This window comes from Apodemus sylvaticus, chromosome 1, assembly GCF_947179515.1.
Source record: "Apodemus sylvaticus chromosome 1, mApoSyl1.1, whole genome shotgun sequence".
In the NCBI taxonomy this organism is placed as follows: domain Eukaryota; kingdom Metazoa; phylum Chordata; class Mammalia; order Rodentia; family Muridae; genus Apodemus; species Apodemus sylvaticus.
The window spans coordinates 182,983,269-183,005,860 of record NC_067472.1 but is presented as its reverse complement, the minus strand read 5'-3'; the positions used below and the strand labels follow the sequence as shown (position 1 = coordinate 183,005,860).

The window sequence follows — 22,592 nt, the reverse complement described above, 5'->3', positions numbered from 1 at the left end:
TGTGTTTTTTAAACTTTCAAGAGTGAAGTGAATTTTGTAAAACTTAAAAAAAAAAAAAACTTTCTTAATAGTAATAAAGACTTTTTTATGGGTAGTGATGTCAAACACGAATTTTTACTGTGACCACACACATGAGCTCTTTCTCTGCACCACATCAAAACACAATTGGTCTTTCTACCATGAGTGTAAAATAGAACCAAATTAAAAATACCTTTATTCCTGACAAGTACATCTGAAAATTTTCAAATAAAATCTGAAACTTGATAGTATTTAAGATAATTCTCCAGGAAACATACTCTTTCATTTTCTTTTGCTTCCTTTTGTTTTGTTTTGTTGTCTTTTCTTTTCTTTTCCCTTCCCTTCCCTTCCCTTCCTTTTCTTTTCTTTTCTTGGAGATGGGCTCTCACTGGCCTGCCTGGAACTCACTGTCCTTCTGCCACAGGCTCTTGAGCGCAGAGATTATAAAGATGCACCTCCAAACTTGGCTACTGGGTGATGCATCTTTAAAATGGTACTGTAGTTAAATGAGTACCATTTTAAATATTTAAAATATTAATACTGTGTGTATAGAGACTCTCTTATAAGCATCACTGTTGTGGAAAATATTTACTCTCAGATAAGGTTTCTACTCCGCTTTTCATCATTCAGCTACCAGATAAAATATGCACAGCCTTTATATTTATAATGAGCCTTAATCGGCACTCGATGGACTGGTCTATCTGGTACAGTGCTGAGCAGTCCTCTGAGAGGCAAATGATGATGACAGAAAAGACTCAAAAGAAGACTCAGGGACAAAGGTCAGACATCAGGTGGGTTGTCCAGTTTAATTCTCTTAGGCTTTATGGACCTTGCAGTATCGTGGGAAACAAAGTCACAAGCCAGCAGAGACAACGGCTGAAGTACTTTTGATATGTGTACCCATCAGGAGGGCTCCTTATTCCTCCGTGTTCCTTCCTCCACGATTAACAGAACATTCAGTCCCTCAAGTGAATCCCCTCTTACCATTCCATGTGTCAGCAGGCCAGGAAATCTGCCAGCAGACCCTGGCCTGGCTTGGCTCTGCCTGACAGGCAGGCTTTCCCAGACAAATTAGACAACTCACAACTCGAGTTGGGCAGATATCTACATATCTAAGCTTTTAGAATCTACTTCCCATCAATAACCCCAAATGATATTTTGCCATGTTCTGTCTGGGATGCTCTTAACTACAATTAGCCAGCCCTCATGGCCAAAATTTTATGACTCACTTAACCCGTGACATCTTCTCCTCTTCCCACCGTCTTCTCCCTTCTCATGGTTCTCCTCTGACCCCAAGCCTGGGCATCCTAAAACCCCCACCTGTGTCTCTTCTGCCCAGCTATTAGCTGTCGCCATCTTTATTTAACCAATGGTTTTAAATTACAGAGCAAGGTCACATTGTGTGTGTATGCTGATTCTCTTGTCCCTTTGAGCAACCAGGCCTTGGGGGTGGGGGTAGTATTTAGCATTACAATACATAGCAAAAGACCAAACCTCAACATGTCACCTGTCAATAAGAAAGCCTGCAACCAATGAGCTCACACAGAGAATAGGAGGTGGGACGCTAGCAGGAAAAGAGGATTTTGGGAAATAGTGAGAGGCATGGGAGATTCGGGCTGGAATGCTGAGAGACAGACAGCTGAATTCAGAGAGAATAAAGAAGAAATTTACCCCAGACTTGAACATATAAAACTGAGGGGAGAAAACCAACCATGTGGAAGACAGAATAGTTTGAATGGGTTAAAGTTACAAGTTAGTCAGGGAATGAACCTAAGCTGTGGTGTAGGCATTTACTAATAAATAGTCTCAGGATTCTCATTCTGATAACAGGGATTATCAGGAAAGGAAAAACTGATTTATTTTTTATAAATGTGTATTAAAATTAGTGTTTTCTTTTTAGAAAAGGAAACTAAAAGCTTATCTAAACAAATAACTCAGATTTATGGGATTACTTAGCTTAATTATCTCACGTGCACAGTGTCACTCAAAGTCTGTGAGTGAGGTTAGGATAATAGCAACTGGTAAATAATGCTCCAAGTGAAGTAGATCACCATGCTGGGAAATACAGTACCTATACCACTGATCCCCTACAAGTCCATTCCCAGATCATAGCAACCTACAATAAGGCCTATTTTCTGCAGTAATTAGAAGTTTCAACTTTAAGGAACAATCTATGACTGGGCAACAATACAAATAAATCCACAAAGCACAATTCTGAGCAAAAACAGGCATAAAGGGCTGCACCCCGGCCCGGAGGGTAGCGCGATTGGTAGAGTGCCGTCTAGGAAGCAGGAAGTCCTGGAGCGAATCCCCCAACACTACCTATGTTGAACCAGTGGCACACACCTAAAATCACAGAACTTGAGAGGTAGACACTGAAGGTCAGCAGTGTTGGGGTCCAGGAATCACCTCACAAACCACAGGAACAATGATCTCAGTCAGACAGGGAGAGATTATCGAGCATACGGCCCAGGACAGGTCAACCAGGGCCATGGTCCAGATTCAGAAACTGAACCAAGACCCTGAGTTAAGGCCCTTTTAAAGCCTGTGATCCATAAACATCCGTGTCAGACTGTTCCACCAATCAGGATTCAGGAATAGGGGGATTTCCTTAGGGACACGTCTTGGTTGTACACGTAGTCTGCTCCCATTGGTTAGGGTATTCAACGATGGCAGAGGACTTGCTAACATTTATATCTTAACTTGCCAGCCAGAACGTCAGTTACCCACATATATGTCTCAGTGGTTGTCATAGTGGAGGCACAAAGCTAGCACAACATTATTTAGCAAGAGGAATAAATGTTACTGAAGATCAGCTGCTTGGTGAAGGGCAATGTCATATTGTAGCTTTAAGAGCTTGGGATTTGACTGAAGAACCTAGGGAAAAATCTACCTCCTTTACTAAAATAATATAGGGTTCTGGAGAAGCCTTCGCAGAATTCTTACAGAGGTTGAGTTCAGCTGTGAATAGAGCAGACCCTGAAACCAGACAGTCACTGATAGAGATACTTCAGGAATGCAAGCCATGAATGTAAGAGAGCAGACCATGGAAAGCACGTGGAGATCCTAGAGATGAATGGATAAGGGAAACAACAAATATTGATTCTCAGGAGTATAAGGCCAATATCATAGGGCAAATCGTGCCTAGAAATATCAGGAATCAAAATGCTCGATGCTTTAATTGTGGTGAGTTTGGTCATTTCTAAAAAAAAAAATTGTAAGGCTAAAAAATTCAGAACTCAAAATAACAGGTACTCTAGAGAATACGGTAATCATAGGAGAGACTGAGCAGGTTCTGGTTACTATGGGCCACAAAAGGCTTCCAGGGTATTGCAGTCACTGTGGAAAGAGCACACATTGGCCAGCCAAGTGGTGATCTAAGAGAGACATATGAGGTAACCTCTTGCCATCAGGAGATGAACAGAGGGGCCTGTCAGCTCAAGGCCCCACCCCCACCCCCATCCCCTGCAAGCAATTGGAGCCATTTTCCTTTGGTCAGTCAGGAGGTGCTGAGCAGTCAAGAAAATCAAAATTAGGTATTTCTGATCTTATGCATGCTACAGAAGGAAGTGCAGCCTTGGCACTACAGACAATCCCTCTTGCATTACCACAAAAATCGAATGTAATAAGTTACCTAGCGGTGTGTGTGGTCCCTCACCTTCAGGGACTGTGGGAATAATCTTGGGAAGGAGTGGATTAACTTCTCAAGGGTTTATTGTGCATCAGGGTATAATAGAGGGGGGATCACAAGAAAGAAATAAAAATCGTGGCACATGTGAAATAGGAGATGAAAACTGACGCAGGGGATAGAATTGCTCAACTGTTGTCTTCTCCCATCAAGGGCAAGGCTGCTCCAGTAGAAAGGCCAGGAGTTTTGGGGAGTGCTGGAAAATGCGTGTTCTGGCAAACAATGGTCAATGATCAGAGACCCAAATTAATGGTACAAATGAACGGTGGTGCATAGAAGGTTTGGTGGATGCAGGAGCTGACGTTAGTATACTGTGACAGCTTGTATATGCTCAGCCCAGGGAGGGAGTGGCACTATTAGAAGATGTGGCCTTGTTAGATAGGTGTGTCATGGTGGGTGTGGGCTTTAAAATCCTCATCCTAGCTGCCTGGAAACCAATATTGTGCTAGCAGCCTTCAGATGAAGATACAGAACTGTCAGCTCCTCCTGCACCATGCCTGCCTGGATGTTGACATGTTCCCATCTTGATGATAATGGACTGAAACTCTGAACATGTAAGCCAGCCCCAATTACATGTTGTCCTTATAAGAGTTGCCTTGGTCACGGTGTCTGATCATAGTAATAAAACGTTAACGAAAACATATACTTTCCCAATAGTCTTGGAATCCTGATTGGCCACTTCAGAATGTTTACACGCAATTTATAGGAATTGGTAAATTATTACAAAAAAAGACAAAGTGTCCAATGGATTACCTGTGAGGGAGCAGAGGGCAAATGGGTCAATTGAGACCTTATGTGGCTGATCTACCCATAAGCTTATGCGGAAGGGATCTTTTACATCAATGGGGTACTAAAACAAATATTTCTGCAATTCCAGGGACAGCAAATATGTAAATTAGGTGTGACGTGGGAGATGCTCCTGGGGAAGGCACTGATACAGGTGATCAAAAAAAAAAAAATCACAAGCTGTGCTCATGATCCAAAAACAGGACAGCATAGGGACTGAATTTTCAAACTTATAAAAGGGGACACTGCTGATGCACCAACAACCTTACCTCTGAAGTGGTTATTAAACAGACCTGTATGGCCCTGACAGCAGCAGCAGCAGCAACAACAACAACAACAACAAAAATTGCAGGCACTTGTACCAGCCCATGGAGTTCCCCTGTTTGTTGTATAAGAAAGAAAGGAAGGAAGGAAGGAAGGAAGGAAGGAAGAAAGGAAGGAAGAAAGGAAGGAAGGGGAAAGAAGAAAGGAAGGAAGGAAAGAAGAAAGGAAGGAAGGAAAGGAAGGAAAGAAGAAAGGAAGGAAGGAAGGAAGGAAGGAGGGAAGGAAGGAAGGAAGAAAGAAAGAAAGAAGTCAGGTAAATGGAGGGTGATAAAGGATTTAGGAGCAGTTAATATGATATAATGAAGTGAAGATCTGCAAAGACTCAAGACCAACACACAACTGCAAAGCTAGCTATTCAAGCTCCCAGTCACCGGAGGTCGAATCCTGTTTATACTCTCTCCAAACATCACGCGTCCTCCCATGGGACTTGCATCAGCAAAACACCATGGGAGTCTTCATCACCTGACATTTCCTGAATCTTCTACTTCAAAGTACACTGCAGGAATGCGGTCACAGGCCAGGCCAGAATTTCCAACAGAAGGAAAACAGGCCATGTCTTGACAAAAGTAGAGGGGTGTCAGGAAATCACAAGGTACAGGACAAAGCTCAGGTATTGAGAGAGAGAGAGAGAGAGAGAGAGAGAGAGAGAGAGAGAGAGAGGACACACCAGACTCTTGCAGATGCATATTCGACCATTTCAGGGGTCACTTTGGCTCAACATCCGTAACACCCATCAAGAAATCAGAGAAGGCTTCCCATACAATGGAAGCACCAGGCAAGAGTAGGCTGACTGTGGATCAGGACAGAATCCACCCCAGGATGGGACACAGGTCTCCTTGGCTGGATTCACAAAGGTACAAAGTCGCCCCTCATGTATAGTGACTCTCCAATCAATCACACACTACAGGGACACAAAAGCCACAGGTGCCTTTAATGAAAATACAATCCACCCAACACGGAAGCCTTAGCAGGGAGACCCAATGACAGACATCCTTGCTCCCTGCTCCCACCTCACCCCCACTGAAACTAAAAGACCCTCTGGGAAACAGGCACACCTCAGTCGGGCACCTTACACTCTCCCAAAATTTGGCAAATACAAACAGAATTGCAGGGAATTCACGCTCAACAGACCTCAAACTGGTAAGAAGCATGGTCCAAAACAGTCAGACTCCAGTCACACACAACACACACACACACACACACACACACACAGGATGCGATCATACTCACCAATCAAGGAATCCTCTCTACCCTCGCATCCCCTAGACTACCACCCGGACCCAGAACAACTCTATACGCCTCCGGATCACCCCAGTCAGCGTCTTCCCTCCAATGCCCTGCACAGGGTGGGGCATCCAGACACTTGGCACCAAGGCGTCTCTCTATTCCTAAAGAAGCTAATAAGTTCTCCCCAAACCTGTCAGGAGGACCTTACCCACTCCTCAAAAGAGGTTCTTAGGAGAGGGAAGTACAACACCTAGAAATGTAGTCTGGGAAGTGACGGGGGCCATCAGTCTGGACTGAAAGCTGTGGCCTGAACTACAGATACGAAGTGTTCGGCTGTTCTTCAGAATCGTGAGGAACTTCCTGCGGTCAAAGACTCCCTAGACCAGACTATGATCAGGCTCCTCTCGACCCTCATTTCCATTAGACCTCCTCCCGGCCCGGTTATGCGACATTAGCAGAGTCCCTTGATAAGATCCCCTTTTATTGATACTCAAGTTCGCCCACTGCTTTATCACCCAGTCACTCCTCAGCATACTGGTTGACTGTAATTCCTCTGTTGACAACTGACAACACGTATTTGTTTGAGACAGCTCAGACTGCCTTCGATTCGTAGAGCGCTCCTGCCTCAGCTTCCCTGATGCTGGCATTAAAGACCTGAGCCACTGTTTTCGGCTTGTTGCAATAGTAGTAGTAGTAGTAGTAGTAATAACAATAATAACAATAATAATAATAATAATAGAATACATTTGTTTATGTTTGTGTGTCTGTGATCATTCAGGTAGCCTTCAGCAGACAACTTGCAGGAGCAGATTCTCTGCTTTCCACTGTGTGTCCCCGGGGATCGAACTCAGGTCATCAGGCTTAGCGTCAAACTCCTTTACCCTCTTAAACCCTTGCAGGTTTAGCTGGTCTGGCTCACTCTTTGACCCAGCAGAATCTCAGCACTACGAGTTTCCAAGGGACCCCCCCACTCACATCCTCGAGGTATTCTGGGAAATGTAGTTCAAAGCCGTGCTGACGCCCGGAGGCGCGTGGCTCGTGGACTGAGTCATCCAATCCCCAGGCGGAAATCTGGCCAGGGAGGCTGTGCCGAATTCGACTTCCTGCTGGAAGTTGGGGCCGCAGACCGGAATGCAGGACCCCAGCGTCTGAGACCAACGCTGCAGTGGCATTCTGACCAGGAGGAAGCCCACCTCGTCCTGTAGGTGACCGAGTCCGCGATGACAGCCCCGAGTGTGTGTGAGAGAGAGCATAGGGAGGTCAGATTGCATGTGCGGCTGGATCTAGGAGGAGTTGAACGGCAGAGAAACTGCGAGGTAAGGAAAATGAGCGTAAGCAAGAGTTGGGGTCGAGCTGTGGCGCTTTGTGAATGGAGCGAGCCGTTGTGGGGAGGGGACATTGTATGTGGATCGAACGGTTCTAGGGGATTGTGTCTCGACTGGATGGATCACTGTACACGAGTGACTGACATATCTGAAGCCTCCTAAATCTCATTTTCTTTTCAAACTACGATTAGTTAAGTCTTCAGGAGTGTCTGCGTTATGGGGCGGGGAAGTACAGTTGATAATAACTAATTAGCATTTTTATTTTTTCGTAAGTTAGTTGTGTGGCGTAGGCAATCTATAAGCAATATAGTCGACTCTTTTTTTTTAACACAGTGTTTTGTCCGTCGGGGTGGGTTTTTGGGGGACAGGGGGTTATTAATGCGCCCAGGGTCCTCCAAGCAGACATCTTCCCTTCTCTAGAGAATTCCTGAGGGGTCACAAGTGGGGTTTGGTTTTGAGGCTGGCTTGCAATTCTCTTTATAACCAAGGTTGATCTGGAGATTCTCGTTTCCAGTGGTTTCTGTTGGTTTGGTGTGTAGAAAGGATCTTGCCGGTTAGTCCCGGTCACCATTAAAGATCCAAAGTTGTCAAGTCGCAGTTTTTGTTTTTGACATATGCTGTAGCTTATGCTGGCCACAAACAGGATGTGTATCAGACCAGAGCCTCGGGCTGAATCCGGATCCTCCCCGCTCCACTTTTCCAGTGCTAGCCAGGCTACAGGTGAGCACCATCACACCCTGCCACTGAGTTGATATTTGGGTTAAATTTCGAGTCTGGCACCATCTTCTCTCAGGTAGATTATAACTTCACTGAACTGGTGCTTCCTAGTTGAACAAGAGACTGGTAGGTGGGCAGAACTTGAGGGAGGTTCTTGTTCTTAGCCCAGAAACTGAGTGAGAACCATACGTGGCACAGATGCCCACTGAGGGGCGGCCACCATTGAAGTGCCTTCAAGATTTCCACGGAAGCCTGGCTCTTAAGTTTTAATTGATATGAACCATCCTCCTCTATCGGGGCGAAAGCAAGTAAACGGAATGGTGTCACTATACCAAAGAACAGTACCATAGCCGTGAGCGGGCATGTGCAGCACATGCTTTAAAGGGAATTGAAGGGGTGGAGAGGTGGCTCGGCAGTTAAGAACATCTGCTGCTCTTGGAGAGGAACTGGCCTTGAATCCCACTACCCTCATGGTGGCTCACAACTGTCTGTAAGCCCAGCTTCAGGGGATCTGACGCCCTGTCCATTAGCAAAACACCATTTTTTTAAAAGTGTTTGGAGAATGGGACTAAGGTATTTCTGTTTGTTCGCGAGTGAAAGAGACAATAAACCTGAGTTTAAGATAGGAGTTTCATGGATTTGGGGGCAGAACAGGGATTTGGACAAGGCACCAACTAAAACTTAACCCTTTTCGTCTTTCATCGTAAAGTAGGCAGGGGCCACTGTGATCCGAGGTAGTGAGTGGTTCAGTAAGTTTGTTTTGGGGTGTAGACTGTACAAACTCAGTTCTAGTATGATGCTGTTTTACAACCCATGTGTCTTGTCATCTTTCTGAGGCCAGTTTCTCTGGTTTCCCGGGCGGTGGACTACATTTCCCAAGAGCCATCCCACCCATGGAGATTACTGGTCCAAAGATAGCTAGAGGCATCATTATGTGCATAGCTGAGGAAGAGGAAGCAGTATGTAGGTCTCAATATTGGCCATCTCAACGTGGCCTGAAATTCCTGAAGATGTTAGCATTGTGGGGGGGGGCGGGGGGGAGGTCTATGTCGATGGGAGTAATGGAGTTTAAAGCCAGGGCCCTTAAATTGACAGTTGTAGTGTAGTCTTTTGTTAAAGACAATACAGAGACGGACTACATTTCCCAGAGTGCACTGTAACCAAGCAACTTCCGGGGGTGTTAACTCAATTGGCTTTGGGCCTGAAGCCCTAGGAACATCTAGGTTCTATGGGGCATAGCTAGTGTCAGTTTAAAGCTTGGAATCAGAATGGCTCTGAAAGCAGAGGTCAGGGTGAAGGTCTTTCCTGCGGAGTGGAACTCCTGCAGAGTTCTGAAGAGGCTGTGGTGGTGTTCCCAGCTGGCAGGGTTGGAGTTAGTGTGGGAGCTTGGAGGTGGGGTACACACACACTTGGGATTAATGTGGGAGCCGTGTACACAAGGCTCACATTAATTAATTACTGTGATCGGTGGACATTTTACGTGTGCCTGTATGTACATGACCGTGTGCCCGGCACACAAAGAATGAGCATTGTGTTTAATAATAGACACTGTACTTTCTGAAAGTGGGCGCGGAGCTGAAGGAAGTGCTTTGTCTTGCTGAGTGAAATGGCAGAAACACCGTTGGTAGATAAAAGGGTAGAGAAAGGGTCAGGAGAGGCTCGGGTGTTAAGAATCGTATAGTGCTTTTGCAGAGGATCTGGATTTAGTTCTCAGAACCGACTTCTGCCGCTCACCGCTTCTAATTCAAGCTATAGGGACCTTCCCGATCTTGCTTTCTTTTTTCTTTCTTTATTTTTTGTTTTAAGTTATTTATTTATTATATGTGAGTACACTGTAGCTGTCTTCAAACACACCAGAGGAGGGCATCAGATCTCATTAAAGATGATTGTGAGCCATCATGTGGTTGCTGAGATTTGAACTCAGAATCTCTGGAAGGGCAGTCAGTGCTCTTAACTGCTGAGCCTTCTCTCAAGCTCCATGACCTTGCTTACATGGTCAAGATTACAAGTGTGTGTCAAGATTAAAAGTGTGTGCTTTTTATCTCTTTTAAAAAAAATTGGCCTGGCCATGGTGGTGCATGCCTTTAATCCCAGCCCTTGGGAGGCAGAGGCAGGTGGATTTCTGAGTCTGAGGCCAGCCTGGTCTACAGAGTGAGTTCCAGGACAGCCAGGGCTACACAAGGAAACCCTGTATTAAAAAAAAAAAAAACAATCAATCAATCAATAAATCCCTGTCTCAAAAAAAACAATCAATTAATCAATCAATAAATAAAATAAAATTGATGAGTTGAGCTGTCTCTGTGAGTTTAGGGCTAGCCAGGTCTACTTAGTAAGTTCCCAGCCAGTCAGGGTTACATAATGAAACCTTGCCTCAGAAAGCCAAAATAAGTTCATTAATTTCAAAATTGATGATAACCTGGCCAGTATACAGTCATTGTTTCTCTCATCTCTTTTCCCACAAGTATACAAGCCATAAATTTTCAGGGTAGAAAAGTCTGATAAAAACTTGAATTGCCTCTCAATTAGAGGTAGTTGACCTATTTAGCATAATTCTTTGTGAGTTTTAAATTTTTTAATAGCTTTATTTTATGTGCCTGAGTGTTTGCCTGTGCATGTGTGTGTATACCAAGCACTGAACCCCCTGCCAATGGGATGATGGGTGCTCCTGTACCATCCTGCAGGGGTTGGCAATGAAGCCAGTGTCTCTGCAAGAGCAACAGTGCCTGCAGCCCCGAGGCATCTCCTCAGCCTGTCCACTCTTCATGGTTTTTTTTTTTAATCTGACTTTTTTTTTTTAGGTGATGTTTTGTGCCATTTCCCCCATACCATTGTGTCCTTCCAGTATATTTATTTAGGCAGGTAGTATTAATATACATTCACATCCTCACAGGGGTCTGTTTAGTCACCTTGAATCCAAATCCTCCTTATTACGTGTCTATTTTTAGCAACAGTCACTTTTTTTTTCAGTTTTGTTTTTTTTTTGGTTTTTTGGTTGTGTGTGTGTGTGTGTGTGTGTGTGTGTGTGTGTGTGTGTGTGTGTTTGAGACAGGGTTTCTCTGTGTAGCCCTGGCTGTCCTGGAACTCACTCTGTAGACCAGGCTGGCCGAGAACTCAGAAATCTGCCTGCCTCTGCCTCCCAGAGTACTGGGATTACAGGCGTGCTCCACCACCCACTGGTTCTTTTTGGGGGGAGACACAGGGTCTCCCTAGCCCTAGTCTCTCCAGCCCCGGCTGGCCTAGAATTCACCAAGATCCTGTGAGGTCCCTGCCCGCTTTCGTGACTTGTCTGTCAGAATCTTGTGTTCAGTGTTTGCACACTTTTTACAGAGTGAGTGTTTCTCATTGCTGCACTGACCATACGGGCTCTCAGTATCTCTAATTCCTCTACATGGCTTCCGGAGGAATCCGGCATTAGAGTGGTTCTTCCTTCAAACTGCATAATAGTTACGCTCCAGTCCTCCCTCTCTCCTCCCAGAACACAAAGTGTGCTTCACTTCACGATTGTTCAGTAGCCCCTCACTTGACTTGCAGAGACCCCTCATGACCAGGGGCTCCCTAGGGATTGGATGGCGTACGCTTTACGGGGAATTTCCATGAGCCTCACACTCCTGCCTCTCATTCCTCAGCGCTGAAATTAAAAGCATGGACCCCTCTGTCTGTCCTGTTTGTGTGTTTGTTTGGCCAGTTGGTTTTGTTTGGTTCTTTTGTTTGTTTTAATTATATGTGTGTGGGTGTTTGAACGGCTGTGTATCCTGTGCATGCAGTGCCCACAGAAGGAATAGCTGATGCTCTGAAGCTGGAGTTACAGATGCTTGTGAACATGCGTGTGGGGGCTGGGACTTCAATCCAGGCCCTCGGGAAGGGCAGCCAGTGCTCTTAACTATTGAGCCATCTCTCCAGCCCTCTCCACATCTCTTAGTTTAAACCTTAGTCTTAAAATGTAGAGTTAGAGACCGGAGAGATGAGTCCACAGTCAGGAGCACCCACAGCTCCTACAGAGGACCTTCGTTTAGTTCCCAGCACCCATGCGACAGCTCACAACCATCTCTGACTCCAGCTCCAAGGGAATCTGACACCGTCTCCCGTCTTCACGGAGCACCAGGGACACATAGGGTGCGCGGATATATAGGCAGGCAAATACGCATTCACATAAGGTAAAAATAACATTTTTAAAGAGCAGTTTTTTCTCTCTGCAGAGGCGAGGCTTGAGGCCCAGGCTGTGAGGTACACCTGTTAGGACTGTGCCAAGGTTGGAGGCAAACGGGGACTGACAGTGGAGCTGGTTTCTGTGCCTTTCTGCAGGGTCCCTGTGAGCTACGTGGCCAGTGTGAATGCTTGTCTCGCTGATTGCCTGGTGACGTTCCTCAGGCTTGTTATAGCCTCAAAACTGTCTTCAGTTTTCTAGCGTGGCCCTTCTTAGATGGTCTAGATGGAAATGACTCAGTGAGCGCTGTACAGTTTGTTCGACACGGGGAAAATAGGAGGCCCTGTCCTGGGCATACAGAGGAGTCCTAACAGCTGCAGTGGACACCACAAGGGAGACTTCCATTTTCCTTTGAAGATTTCTGCTCCAGCTTTGTAGAGTTTTGGAGGCATTTAGATTAAATGAGAATAACCTTGTCTCATATTCTGATCTCTGGAGTTTGTTTGTTTTGTTTTATTTTTTTCAAGACAGGGTTTCTCTGTGTAGTCCCGGCTGTCCCAGAACTCACTCTGTAGAGCAGGCTGGCCTCGAACTCAAGAGATCCACCTGCTTCTGCCTCCCAGAGTGCTGGGATTACAGGTGTGTGCCACCACCTGGCCATAGAATGATTTTTGCCACACCTGATTAGATGACATCACGCTGCTTTGCTGGGGTTCTCTGGACTCTGGGTGGGGCTGTCTTTCTACCACGCTCCCTCTGACCTTCCTCCAAGGGAGAAAATGACCTTTGTACTTGTCCACGTAAATGGTCTGTGGAAAGCCTGTTCCGCATGTGGCTCTTTCTGGTGCATTTAGAGGTCATGACAGAAAGCCTGAGTGTACAGAGACCTGGCAATTAGCAAGAAGCTAATTGACTGGCAATTGCTTACAGAGAGCAACATGTTCTGCTCAGAAACAAACAAAACCAAACAAAAGACCTAGTACTTATTTTGGGTATACACTTCTAAAGAATTATTTGAATTTAAACTGATGGGAAGCCGGTAAGGATGTTATGACCAAGCAATAGGGTATAGTGTGTGTGTGTGTGTGTGTGTGTGTGTGTGTGTGTGTCTGCTTCTGTAAATAACATACTGTGTGTGGGGGAGCTGGCAGAGTCTAGAAGGGGGTGTTGGATGCCCTGGAGCTATGGGCAGTAATGCGTGCCCAGGATAGATAATTGGAACTCAGTTCAGGTCCTCTATAAGAGCTGCAAGCAAGCACGGAACCACCGAGCCGTCCCCCAGTCCCCAGAGCCTGTAGGCACTCGACTCTGTCACACTTGGTCCCACGACCCTTTCCTCCGAACCACAAACTGCCATTCCCCGCGCTGCCCTTTCCCGTCTTTTTGCCTCCCAGCTGAATCATTTAACTTTCACCATTAAACATTGGCTTTGTCCCACGGCAGGTAATGACGTTCAGAGATGTGGCCGTAGACTTCTCTCCGGAGGAGTGGGCGTGTCTGAGCCTGGACCAAAGGAGTTTATACAGAGATGTGATGATGGAGAACTATAGTCACCTCGTCTCAGTGGGTAAGACTCGACCCTAGACGTTCCCGGGTTCCTTATTGGAGAAATATTGTGGCCATTGGGAAACCCCATGTTCACCGTCCTCCCAAAATGCTTTGTGCTTTTTTTTTTCTCCTGTTGTTACTGTTCCTTTGTTACCAGGGCTCCAGGTCAAACTTTTGGGATTGTTTTTTTCCATGTGGTCACACTGCCTGTATTTTATCTCTCACGCAGGACTTTGCATTTATCAACCGACTGTGTTCCCTGTGTCGGAAAAAGAGCAAAATACCTGCATGGATTCAGCCTATGAGACGAGCAGATTTTGCCCCGGTGAGTGAAGGCGGTTATCCGGAAGTCTGTCTGTTCAGTGGGTCGGCAGCGCCTCTCACCCTGGGGAGTGGCCTGTGGCAGAGGCTAGCTCGTGACTGGCCTTTTCTCACCCTGAGGAGTGGCCTGTGGCAGAGGCTAGCTCGTGACTGGCCTTTTCTCACCCTGAGGAGTGGCCTGTGGCAGAGGCTAGCTCGTGACTGGCCTTTCCTGCAGCGCCTTCACTCCGCGCCTGCTCGGAACCTCCGTCATCCGGTTTGTCCCACACGAGACAAAAGGCAAAGTGCAGTTCTTTCTCCGGTGGTCATCGTCGGCCCCTCCTCCCCCTTGCTGACACAGATGCAGGCCACCTCGGACCAGATTAAAAGCAGATAAAGGCAGGTTTATTAGGAGGCAGCTCTCGGTGGCTTCACTGTTCTCGCGGGTGGTCAGTGAAGCCACACATCCAGGCTGAAGCAGGGCTGTTTTGTGTATCGGCTAAGACCTTGGACAGTGTCCATTCATGGTCAAAAACTGAGCCCCTGGGGGGCCACTCTGGGGTGGGGCTGGAAAAGATGGGATGAGGAGGGTGGCATTAGCCCAGAGTGTCCACAGCCAATGGGGGAGTTTTATCTGTGCAGGGTCGGGGGTTGAGGGAAGGAGGGCAGATTGGGCTGTGCAGCTGGTGCAGGCGTGAGCAGGGATCCAGGGTAGCAGCCATGATTTTAAGAAGGATGGCGATCAAATGCCTGCCCTTCCTGCTTGTCTTCTCACCATTCTCCATTCAGGTGTTTACAAAGTTTCCTAAAAATTCTCATTCATGGCCGGGCGGTGGTAGCGCACGCCTGTAATCCCAGCACTCTGGGAGGCAGAGGCAGGAGGATTTCTGAGTTCGAGGCTAGCCTGGTCTATAGAGTGAGTCTATAGTGTGACAGCCAGGGCTACACAGAGAAACCCTGTCTCGGAAAAACAAAATTGTCATTCATTTTAGCTACCTTTAAACGTTTTCTTCCTCCGCAAGCAGCCTTCTTGGGTTACCCCACTCCTCAGCCCTTCCTTGTGTTTCCTGAATTCATGAGTCATTCTTTTAACCCACAGTTACCGGCTTTCTAAGTTCATTTGACTTGCTAGTTTTAAGAGAATATGCATTAGGAAACCTTGTATTCTTTTCTGTGGTAGGAATGTACCCAGAAATGTTTGCATAAAGGGTCATCTGTTAAGATTAACAAGTAAAGCCAGTTTGGGCTGCTTAGGAAAAACTACATGCAAAGAGGTCAGGGCCCAAGAGGAACAAGCAGGGGACCTGGTGGGGACCTCACTGTATTTCTCCGCGGCCTCCTCTGCAGGAGAGGATGGCCCTGGGCGGTCATTCTGTAGGAATTATGTGCTAGGGACAAGCAAGCTGGCCAGGCAGGTGAAAGAGTTTCCTGCTATGTTCTTCTGGGCCCTGAGTCCAGTCCCACAGTGGCAGAGCTGGCTTCTGAAAGTTGTTGTATGACCGTTGCATGCGCCTGCACGCACGCGCACACAGACACACACACACACACATACACATGCGCTGACTTCCATATGTCCATGTGCATGCTCACAGTCTCCCTCTCTTTCTCCCTCCACATACAATAATAATAATAATAATAATAATAAGTCTTTGACTGAGCCAGCCTGGATATGCTTTTGTCTCCTACGGTACAATAAGCCATATAGGGACTGAAAAGATGGCTCAGTGGTCAGGAGCACTGGCTGCTCTTACAGAGGACCCAGGTTTGCTTTCCAGCACCCACGTGGTGGCTCATAGCTGCTTAACTCCAGTCCTAGGGGGTCCCTGGCTCTTCTGGTATCCTTGGGTACAAACACACACACACACAGTACACAGACAGACAGACCGACAGACAGGCAGACATGTTTGCAGGCCAACACCCATACACATAAAATAGACGCATACATATTTAAAGTCCGTGAAGGAAGCAGCGGTGTCGTCACTAACATGGCCGGCAGTGGAAGAGACTGAGCCCTGAGGCATGCCACATTGTCATTACTGGATTAGCCTATTTGTGCTTTTTGATTACCTGGGTTTATAAAATGTTAGTCTGTTCTAAGCAAACTGTGCCCTCCTACCCTGCCTTGACACCTTTTTAATTTAGCTCTCTGAAATTTCTATTTATTTTTGTCCTTTTTAGTATTGTCCAAATTTGGGGTTTTGTTGAGACATTCACTTCTCGTGCGACCTACTTGAACCTTAGCCTTTGATGGCATGTTTCCGTCTGTGGATAATAAAACAGTACACGTGTCCATTCTCACCTTACAGATACAGATTCCGCGTGGCCAATGAAGAAAGGCCTGCGAAGAAACAGCACATGCGCAGATCGGTTGTCCCGCTGGGAGGTCAGGGGAATGGAGCCAACCCACGGGCCTGAAGGCTCGTGTCCTGCAGCCGACTGGCAGGGCAGAGGCCGGGAGCCATCACAAAATGAGAACCGAGAGGGAAACCTCAAGCAGATGATACTTGCTCACGACAAATTGCCCCTTCTGAATCTGCTCGCGGCTCTGAATCAGTGTCCGAGACTGAATACAGCAGAGAAAGCGAGGGTGCTTAAGTCTGAAAAATCCTTCAGTTTCGCACCAGAGCCCTCGCAACTTCAGTTCGTGCGCACAGGAGAGAACCTCGAGGAGGATAAACAATGCGGAAAGCCCTTTCCTCCTGGCCCTAAGCTTACTCATCCCCGTGCAGTTCATGCCGGCAAGAAGCCGTTTCAGTGTGACGAGTGCGGCAAGACTTTTAGCTTCCGCTCCAGCCTCACTGGTCACAAGAGAATTCACACGGGGGAAAAGCCCTTCCAATGTAAGGAGTGCGGGAAAGCCTTCAGATTTCATTCACTGCTCAGCGTCCACGTTCGGACTCACACTGGCGAGAAGTCTTACAAATGTAAGGAATGTGGAAAGTACTTTAACTACAGCTCGGACCTGACGCGACACCACCGGATTCACACTGGAGAAAAGCCCTACCAGTGTAGGGAATGTGGGAAAGCCTTCAGCTGTGGCTCAGACCTTACGCGGCACGAGAGGATCCACACTGGCGAAAAGCCCTATGAGTGTAATGAGTGTGGGAAGGCTTTTATCCAACAGTCACATCTCATTAAACATCAGAGAATCCACACAGGGGAAAAACCTTACGTCTGCAAGGAGTGCGGGAAAGCCTTCACGTGTGGGTCACAATTGAGTCAACATAGGAAGATCCACACTGGTGATAAATTGCATAAGTGTAAAGAATGTAAAAACTCCTTTAGTTTTGCCTTAAATCATACCCAGCGGCAGTTGATTTACATTGGTGAGAAGTTCTTTGAGGATAAGGAAAACGGGAAAGCGTTCTTTCCAGAATTTACCCAGTGTGAGACGGTTCACACCGGTAGGAAACTGTACCAGTGTAAAGAATGTGGCAAGGCCTTTAGTCTACGCTCCATCGTTAGTAGTCTTAAAAAAATTCATAACAGGGAAAAACTTTTTAAATGTAAGGACTGCGAAAAGGCCTTCCGTTGCCCCTCAGACCTCTCTCGACATGAGAAGATTCACACTGGCGAGAAGCCCTACAAGTGTAAGGAATGTGGGAAGGGCTTTATTTGCAGATCCGACCTTGTCCGGCATCAGAGAGTTCACACCGGTGTGAAGCCTTATGTGTGTAAGGAGTGCGGGAAAGCCTTCACTCGTGGAGCACACCTCACTCAGCATCAGAAAATTCATGGTAAGAAATCACATGAGTTCACCGAAGGAGAGAAGGCCTTTAGTTCTGATTTAGAACACACTCCGCATTCCTCGATTCACACTGGCGAGAAGTTCTGGGAAGGTCAGGACTACGGAGAGCCCGTCCTTTGTGATCCGGAACGTACTCAGCTTCAGACTGCTCAGACAACGCATGACTGTAAGGAGAAGGGCGAGGACTTTGGTTGGCGTTCACGTGATCCAGATCTCAAGACAATTCATATTCGGGAGAAACGTTTTCAATGCAAGGAATGCCCGAAGGCCTTTAGATATAGCTCAGAACTGACCCGTCATCAGAGGCTGCATACTGGAGAAAAGCCGTACAAATGTCAGGAGTGCTGGAAAGCATTTGCTTCTGCGTCAGACCTTGCCCGGCACCAGAGGATTCACACTGGTGAGCGACCCTATGAGTGTCATGAATGTGGAAAAGCCTTTATTCAGCAGTCACACCTCATCAAACATCACAGAGTTCACAGTGTCGAGCAGCCCAAGGTCTCGGTGAACGTGGAAAAGCCGTCACTTGGCGGTCAGATGCTGTTAAACATGAGAGAGTTCACACTGGTCAACAGCCTGATAAATTTAAGGACTGTTGGGAAGATTCTCCTCATGACTCAGCTCAATCAGTGTCAGAAGATTTGTACTGAAGAGAAATTAAGTTAAGGTGGAGACCTTGGAAAAGCTTGCTTCTGGGTCTCAGATCTTACCCAGCACTAGAATGTCCACATTGGTGGGAAACCTACAACATATCTGGGAAAGCCTTCAGCTGTAACTCAAGTCTCTGCCCATGTCAGTCCATGGGGTAGAGAATCCCACAGTGTAAACAGTGTGGAGACTTGTGGGTTCATGTCTTGCTCAAAGGGAGAAGATTCATGAGAGGAAACTGGGTATAAGGAATATGGTTCAAAATTGAATAGATAGCTGTAAAATCACGCCGACTAAGAACTGAATTCGAGAAATTTGGAAACATTGATTCATGATTCTGAACTTACCTGATAGTAAATACTCAAAGGGGACATAGGAGAATGTGGAGATGCCTTTCAGACTCACAGCTTCAGACAGTGTAGCCTGGCAAGTGACCCTGGCTATCCCAGAAAGGTGGAAAACCTTTTCTCTTGGCCTCTCATATGACAGGAAGTTCATACTGGCGCAGAGCCCCATAGATGTATGACAAGCGATTTTAGTCATCATGTTGACTTGGGTCAACATCTGGACATTTATACTTCCTGTGGCGTGAAACCCAGAGCCTGTGCATTCTGAACATGCACACTTGTCTCAGCTGCATCCCCAGCTCTCACGTACGAGGACGCCCGTGAAGATAAATATGTTGAGATGTTGTTCTAAGAGCTTATACTTTCACTACTATGTTATCTTGTGACACAAAAACAAGAAAAGCTATTTTATTTCTAATTCATTGAGTTAATTTCTTTTTTTTTTAAAAGAGCTTTTGACAAAATAACATGTCTATTGTCCAAAGTCATGATGTGATTGCTGTTAATTTAGGAAAAACTTTACTGGCCGGTTATTTATACAGTGAGGATGCCTTATAAGAGAAGTGGCATATAGCTCTATCATAGAGTGTTTGCAGTGACATGGAAATGTGTAACATGTGAGACGTGATTTTTATATGTGTATTACTTTCTAGGGAGGCTTTGAAGTGCTTGTTTTTTAATACCACATAGAAAGTCCAAAAGAATTTTTTAAAAATTCAGAATTTCATTTTAAAAGTTCTGTGAGGGCTGGAGATGTGGTTCAGTTGGTAGAGCGCCTACCTGGCATGCACGAAGCCCTGGGCCTGTTCTCCAGCAGCATAACCAGGCGTGTGGCATGTGCCTTCTAGTACCGGAAGTTCAGGGCCATGCTTGGACCACGCAGTGAACTCAAGGCCAACCAGGAATTCATGAGACTGTATAAAGGAAAAAGAAAATCATATCCAACTAAGGTTACCAGAGATCATAATATATATTTATAGGATGTATATATCCTGTGGAAGAAAAGAAAACCCTGTGGAGAATCTGTAGGCTTATTTAGCATAATTCTTATATGTGGCAGGTTTCAGTTATAAAGGTAAATGAAAAGTCGCACAAGGGGCGAGGGGAACCTGACACTGAAGGAGATGATGATGGCGGCTCCTTGTGTGAGTGTTTTCTGTGGGAGAATAGCAGTTCTGAATGATGCAGATATGTGTTTAGTTCAGTCCTGAGTGTTCCTTGTACCTCTCTTAGTACTATGTGTTATCGCAATGGTGTGTAAGTGTACATACAGGACGTTTAAATGCGTCTCATGTGCATAGCATTCTGAGATTATTGTTATCTATGAACTTCACTGCGTGGAGAATTTTGTCATATATCTTTACTGTAATAAAGCCATATACATTCATGCTGACCAGATTTATTTTTAAAAAATTATTTATGTGGATATTTGTGGGTCTGTGCATGTCTCACAGCAGGGAGGGGGAGTACCTGAGGTTTCCTTCTGATCTACGTGCTCACACATGCACATGCACCATAAACTCGATGATAGTTTTTTTTTTAAAAACCCACTATATATTAAAAGCTAAGACACTCTTAAGTTTAATTTAGAAAAGTGCTGCTAATTCCAAGATGGCACAGATTAATAGTGAATTGGAAGTATTTATTTCTCTGATAATTTCACGCATTATGTAATGTATTCTGACCATATTCCCCCCCAATTCCTTCATCCTCTTCACCACAATGTCCCTTCCTGCCTTCAAGCGGGTGGGTGGCTGTGTGTGTGTCCCACTGAGTTTAGTTAGGATTTGTGAGCATTGGTGTGGTGCTATTTACTGGAACAAAGACAACTTGAGTGGCTACACCACTGAACCATGTGTGGACAAGGATGTTTTTACTGCAGGAAGAGATAGGATCTTTAATTTTAGTCTAGTTTCAACCTATAAAACCTTGTCTGGGCGCCAAACTACATTTCCTAGAGTGCATCGGCCCAGCAGCTTGGTTTTATTGGTGCTGGTACCTTTTCTCAACCTTAGTCTCCAGGAAAGACTGAAAGACGTTTTGAAACTTCAGAATCTGGCTAGAGTAAGTCTAAGACCAGGAATCCGTTAGACACAGAGGGGTGGAGTTGGGGGCTGGTAGAGGGGAGGTGCATTCTAGTGAAGTGTGCCTTGTCACAGTCCAGCCATCCTTGAGGAGAGGTAAGCTAAGAAGGTGTGTGTGTGTGTGTGTGTGTGTGTGTGTATGTGTAAAAACTGTGATTATATTTTTTTAATTACCTATTGTGTGTTGCATTATGGGGCGCATACACACATATGGGACTTTGGGTCAGTTCTCACCTTCCACCATATATATTTAATATCAAACTAATGTCCTCAGGCTTGATGGCAAGTGCCTTTACCGCTGAGCAATCTGGTCAACCCTATAGTAGATATTTTAAGTGTGACATAGGTATGCATTTGATTGATGCCAGGTAACTATTTGTAGAAGCAGAATGGTAACAGGTAAGGGAAGCACTGCGACTATTTGCAAGGCAGCCATCTCCCTGAAGAGGCACAGAGATTTTTAGTCTGGAAGCTGGAGTGTTCGTGCTGCAGAGAACTTTGTATGGATCGTAGTTTACAGTATGGTGAGTTTAAGATGTACGTTTGTGGGTCTGCCCAGTGTAAAGTTTATAGTTAAAAAAAAAGAAAAGCAGTATTTTTCTAACAATGTTCAACTTTCTTGTCATGTGGCATATGTTCAAAAACATGAAAATGATGGACAAGAACATTTCAGGTCATGCTGTGGTCAATATGATAAGGGGCCAAGGCTAGTCCGGATCTCTTGAATGAAAAAGTCTCACTGGCTAGGTGGCTTGGGCTGGTTGACCAAGAGTTGTTTGTGTTTTTTTTTCAAAGAATCTTAAATAAATTAGGTAGGTAGATAGATAGATAGATAGATAGATAGATAGATAGATAGATAGATAAAGCAAAGGTAGCTTGATCAAGTGGAGCAATGTATAACCAGGAGAAGACAATGTACATAGTATATTCCAAGTGAAAACATGTGAACAAAAAATTGGAGCAGTACCTCCTGGGAGGGGGGGTAAGAGAGGAAAGAGTAAGTATTCTCTTGAGAATGAGAGAATGGGCAGGTCCAGGAGAGGTAAGCCAATCTAGCTCATCTTTATGGTTATGCTAAACCTGCAAGAATGGAAAGCAAGACTTGGTCAAGCATGAGCCTTGAGCTCAAGATTTCAAGCCATGAGGAAATAGCCTGTGGTATTGTCATCAAAAGGTACATATGACGTGGAATTTAAAATGAGGTCTCATAGAGGTAGAAGGAGAAAAGCCCAGAAGCTAAGTGAATACATAAGACACTCGTCCGTCTCCAGCCCCAGTGGCCACATGTGTGGCAGACTCAGCAGGTAAGGAGCTTTCCAGGAAATGGCTGAGGAAAAAGAGATGTCCTCCTTAATGAATGGTGTGTCCCAGAAGGCATCCTAGAGAAAATGTTTTAGGAACTGGGTAAAGATGAGAATCGTGGATTGATGGAACCTAACAGAGTCCAGCATCTGAAAAGGGAAATGAACAAGAAGTTTCAGACATCTTATCAACAAAATTCCTGTAGTTAGTTTCAGCATACTCTCCCTGACTTCTTAGGTGAGTGGTCAAGACCAGGATCTCCTATAGGGAAAAACCCTAAAGAAATAATTTTGGTTTAGGTTGTTTTTTTTTAACTACTCTGTTCCTTTTACCTCTACAGTAACTTTCATTTCCTAATCATTTTAATTGCTCTCTGGCCCCAAGTT

General features: G+C 45.6%; 1 protein-coding gene across 7 annotated transcripts in view; it reads left to right on the top strand.

Annotated features, from left to right (window-relative positions):
* Positions 1–22,592, top strand: part of LOC127671775 (zinc finger protein 420) — a 104,988-nt gene that overhangs the window by 25,451 nt on the left and 56,945 nt on the right. The window contains exons 1-4 of one of the 7 annotated variants that reach the window (XM_052166753.1): positions 7,139–7,244; positions 13,673–13,796; positions 14,007–14,102; positions 16,384–20,213. The exons of 5 other annotated variants lie outside the window; for them this stretch is intronic. In XM_052166753.1, coding sequence (XP_052022713.1) covers positions 13,676–13,796; positions 14,007–14,102; positions 16,384–18,491 — 2,325 coding nt within the window. In that variant the 5' untranslated portion in view covers positions 7,139–7,244; positions 13,673–13,675 and the 3' untranslated portion in view covers positions 18,492–20,213. Of the gene's footprint in view, positions 1–7,138; positions 7,360–13,672; positions 13,797–14,006; positions 14,103–16,383; positions 20,214–22,592 lie in introns of those variants that run through there. One more of the 7 variants, XM_052166743.1, reaches the window with a different exon arrangement.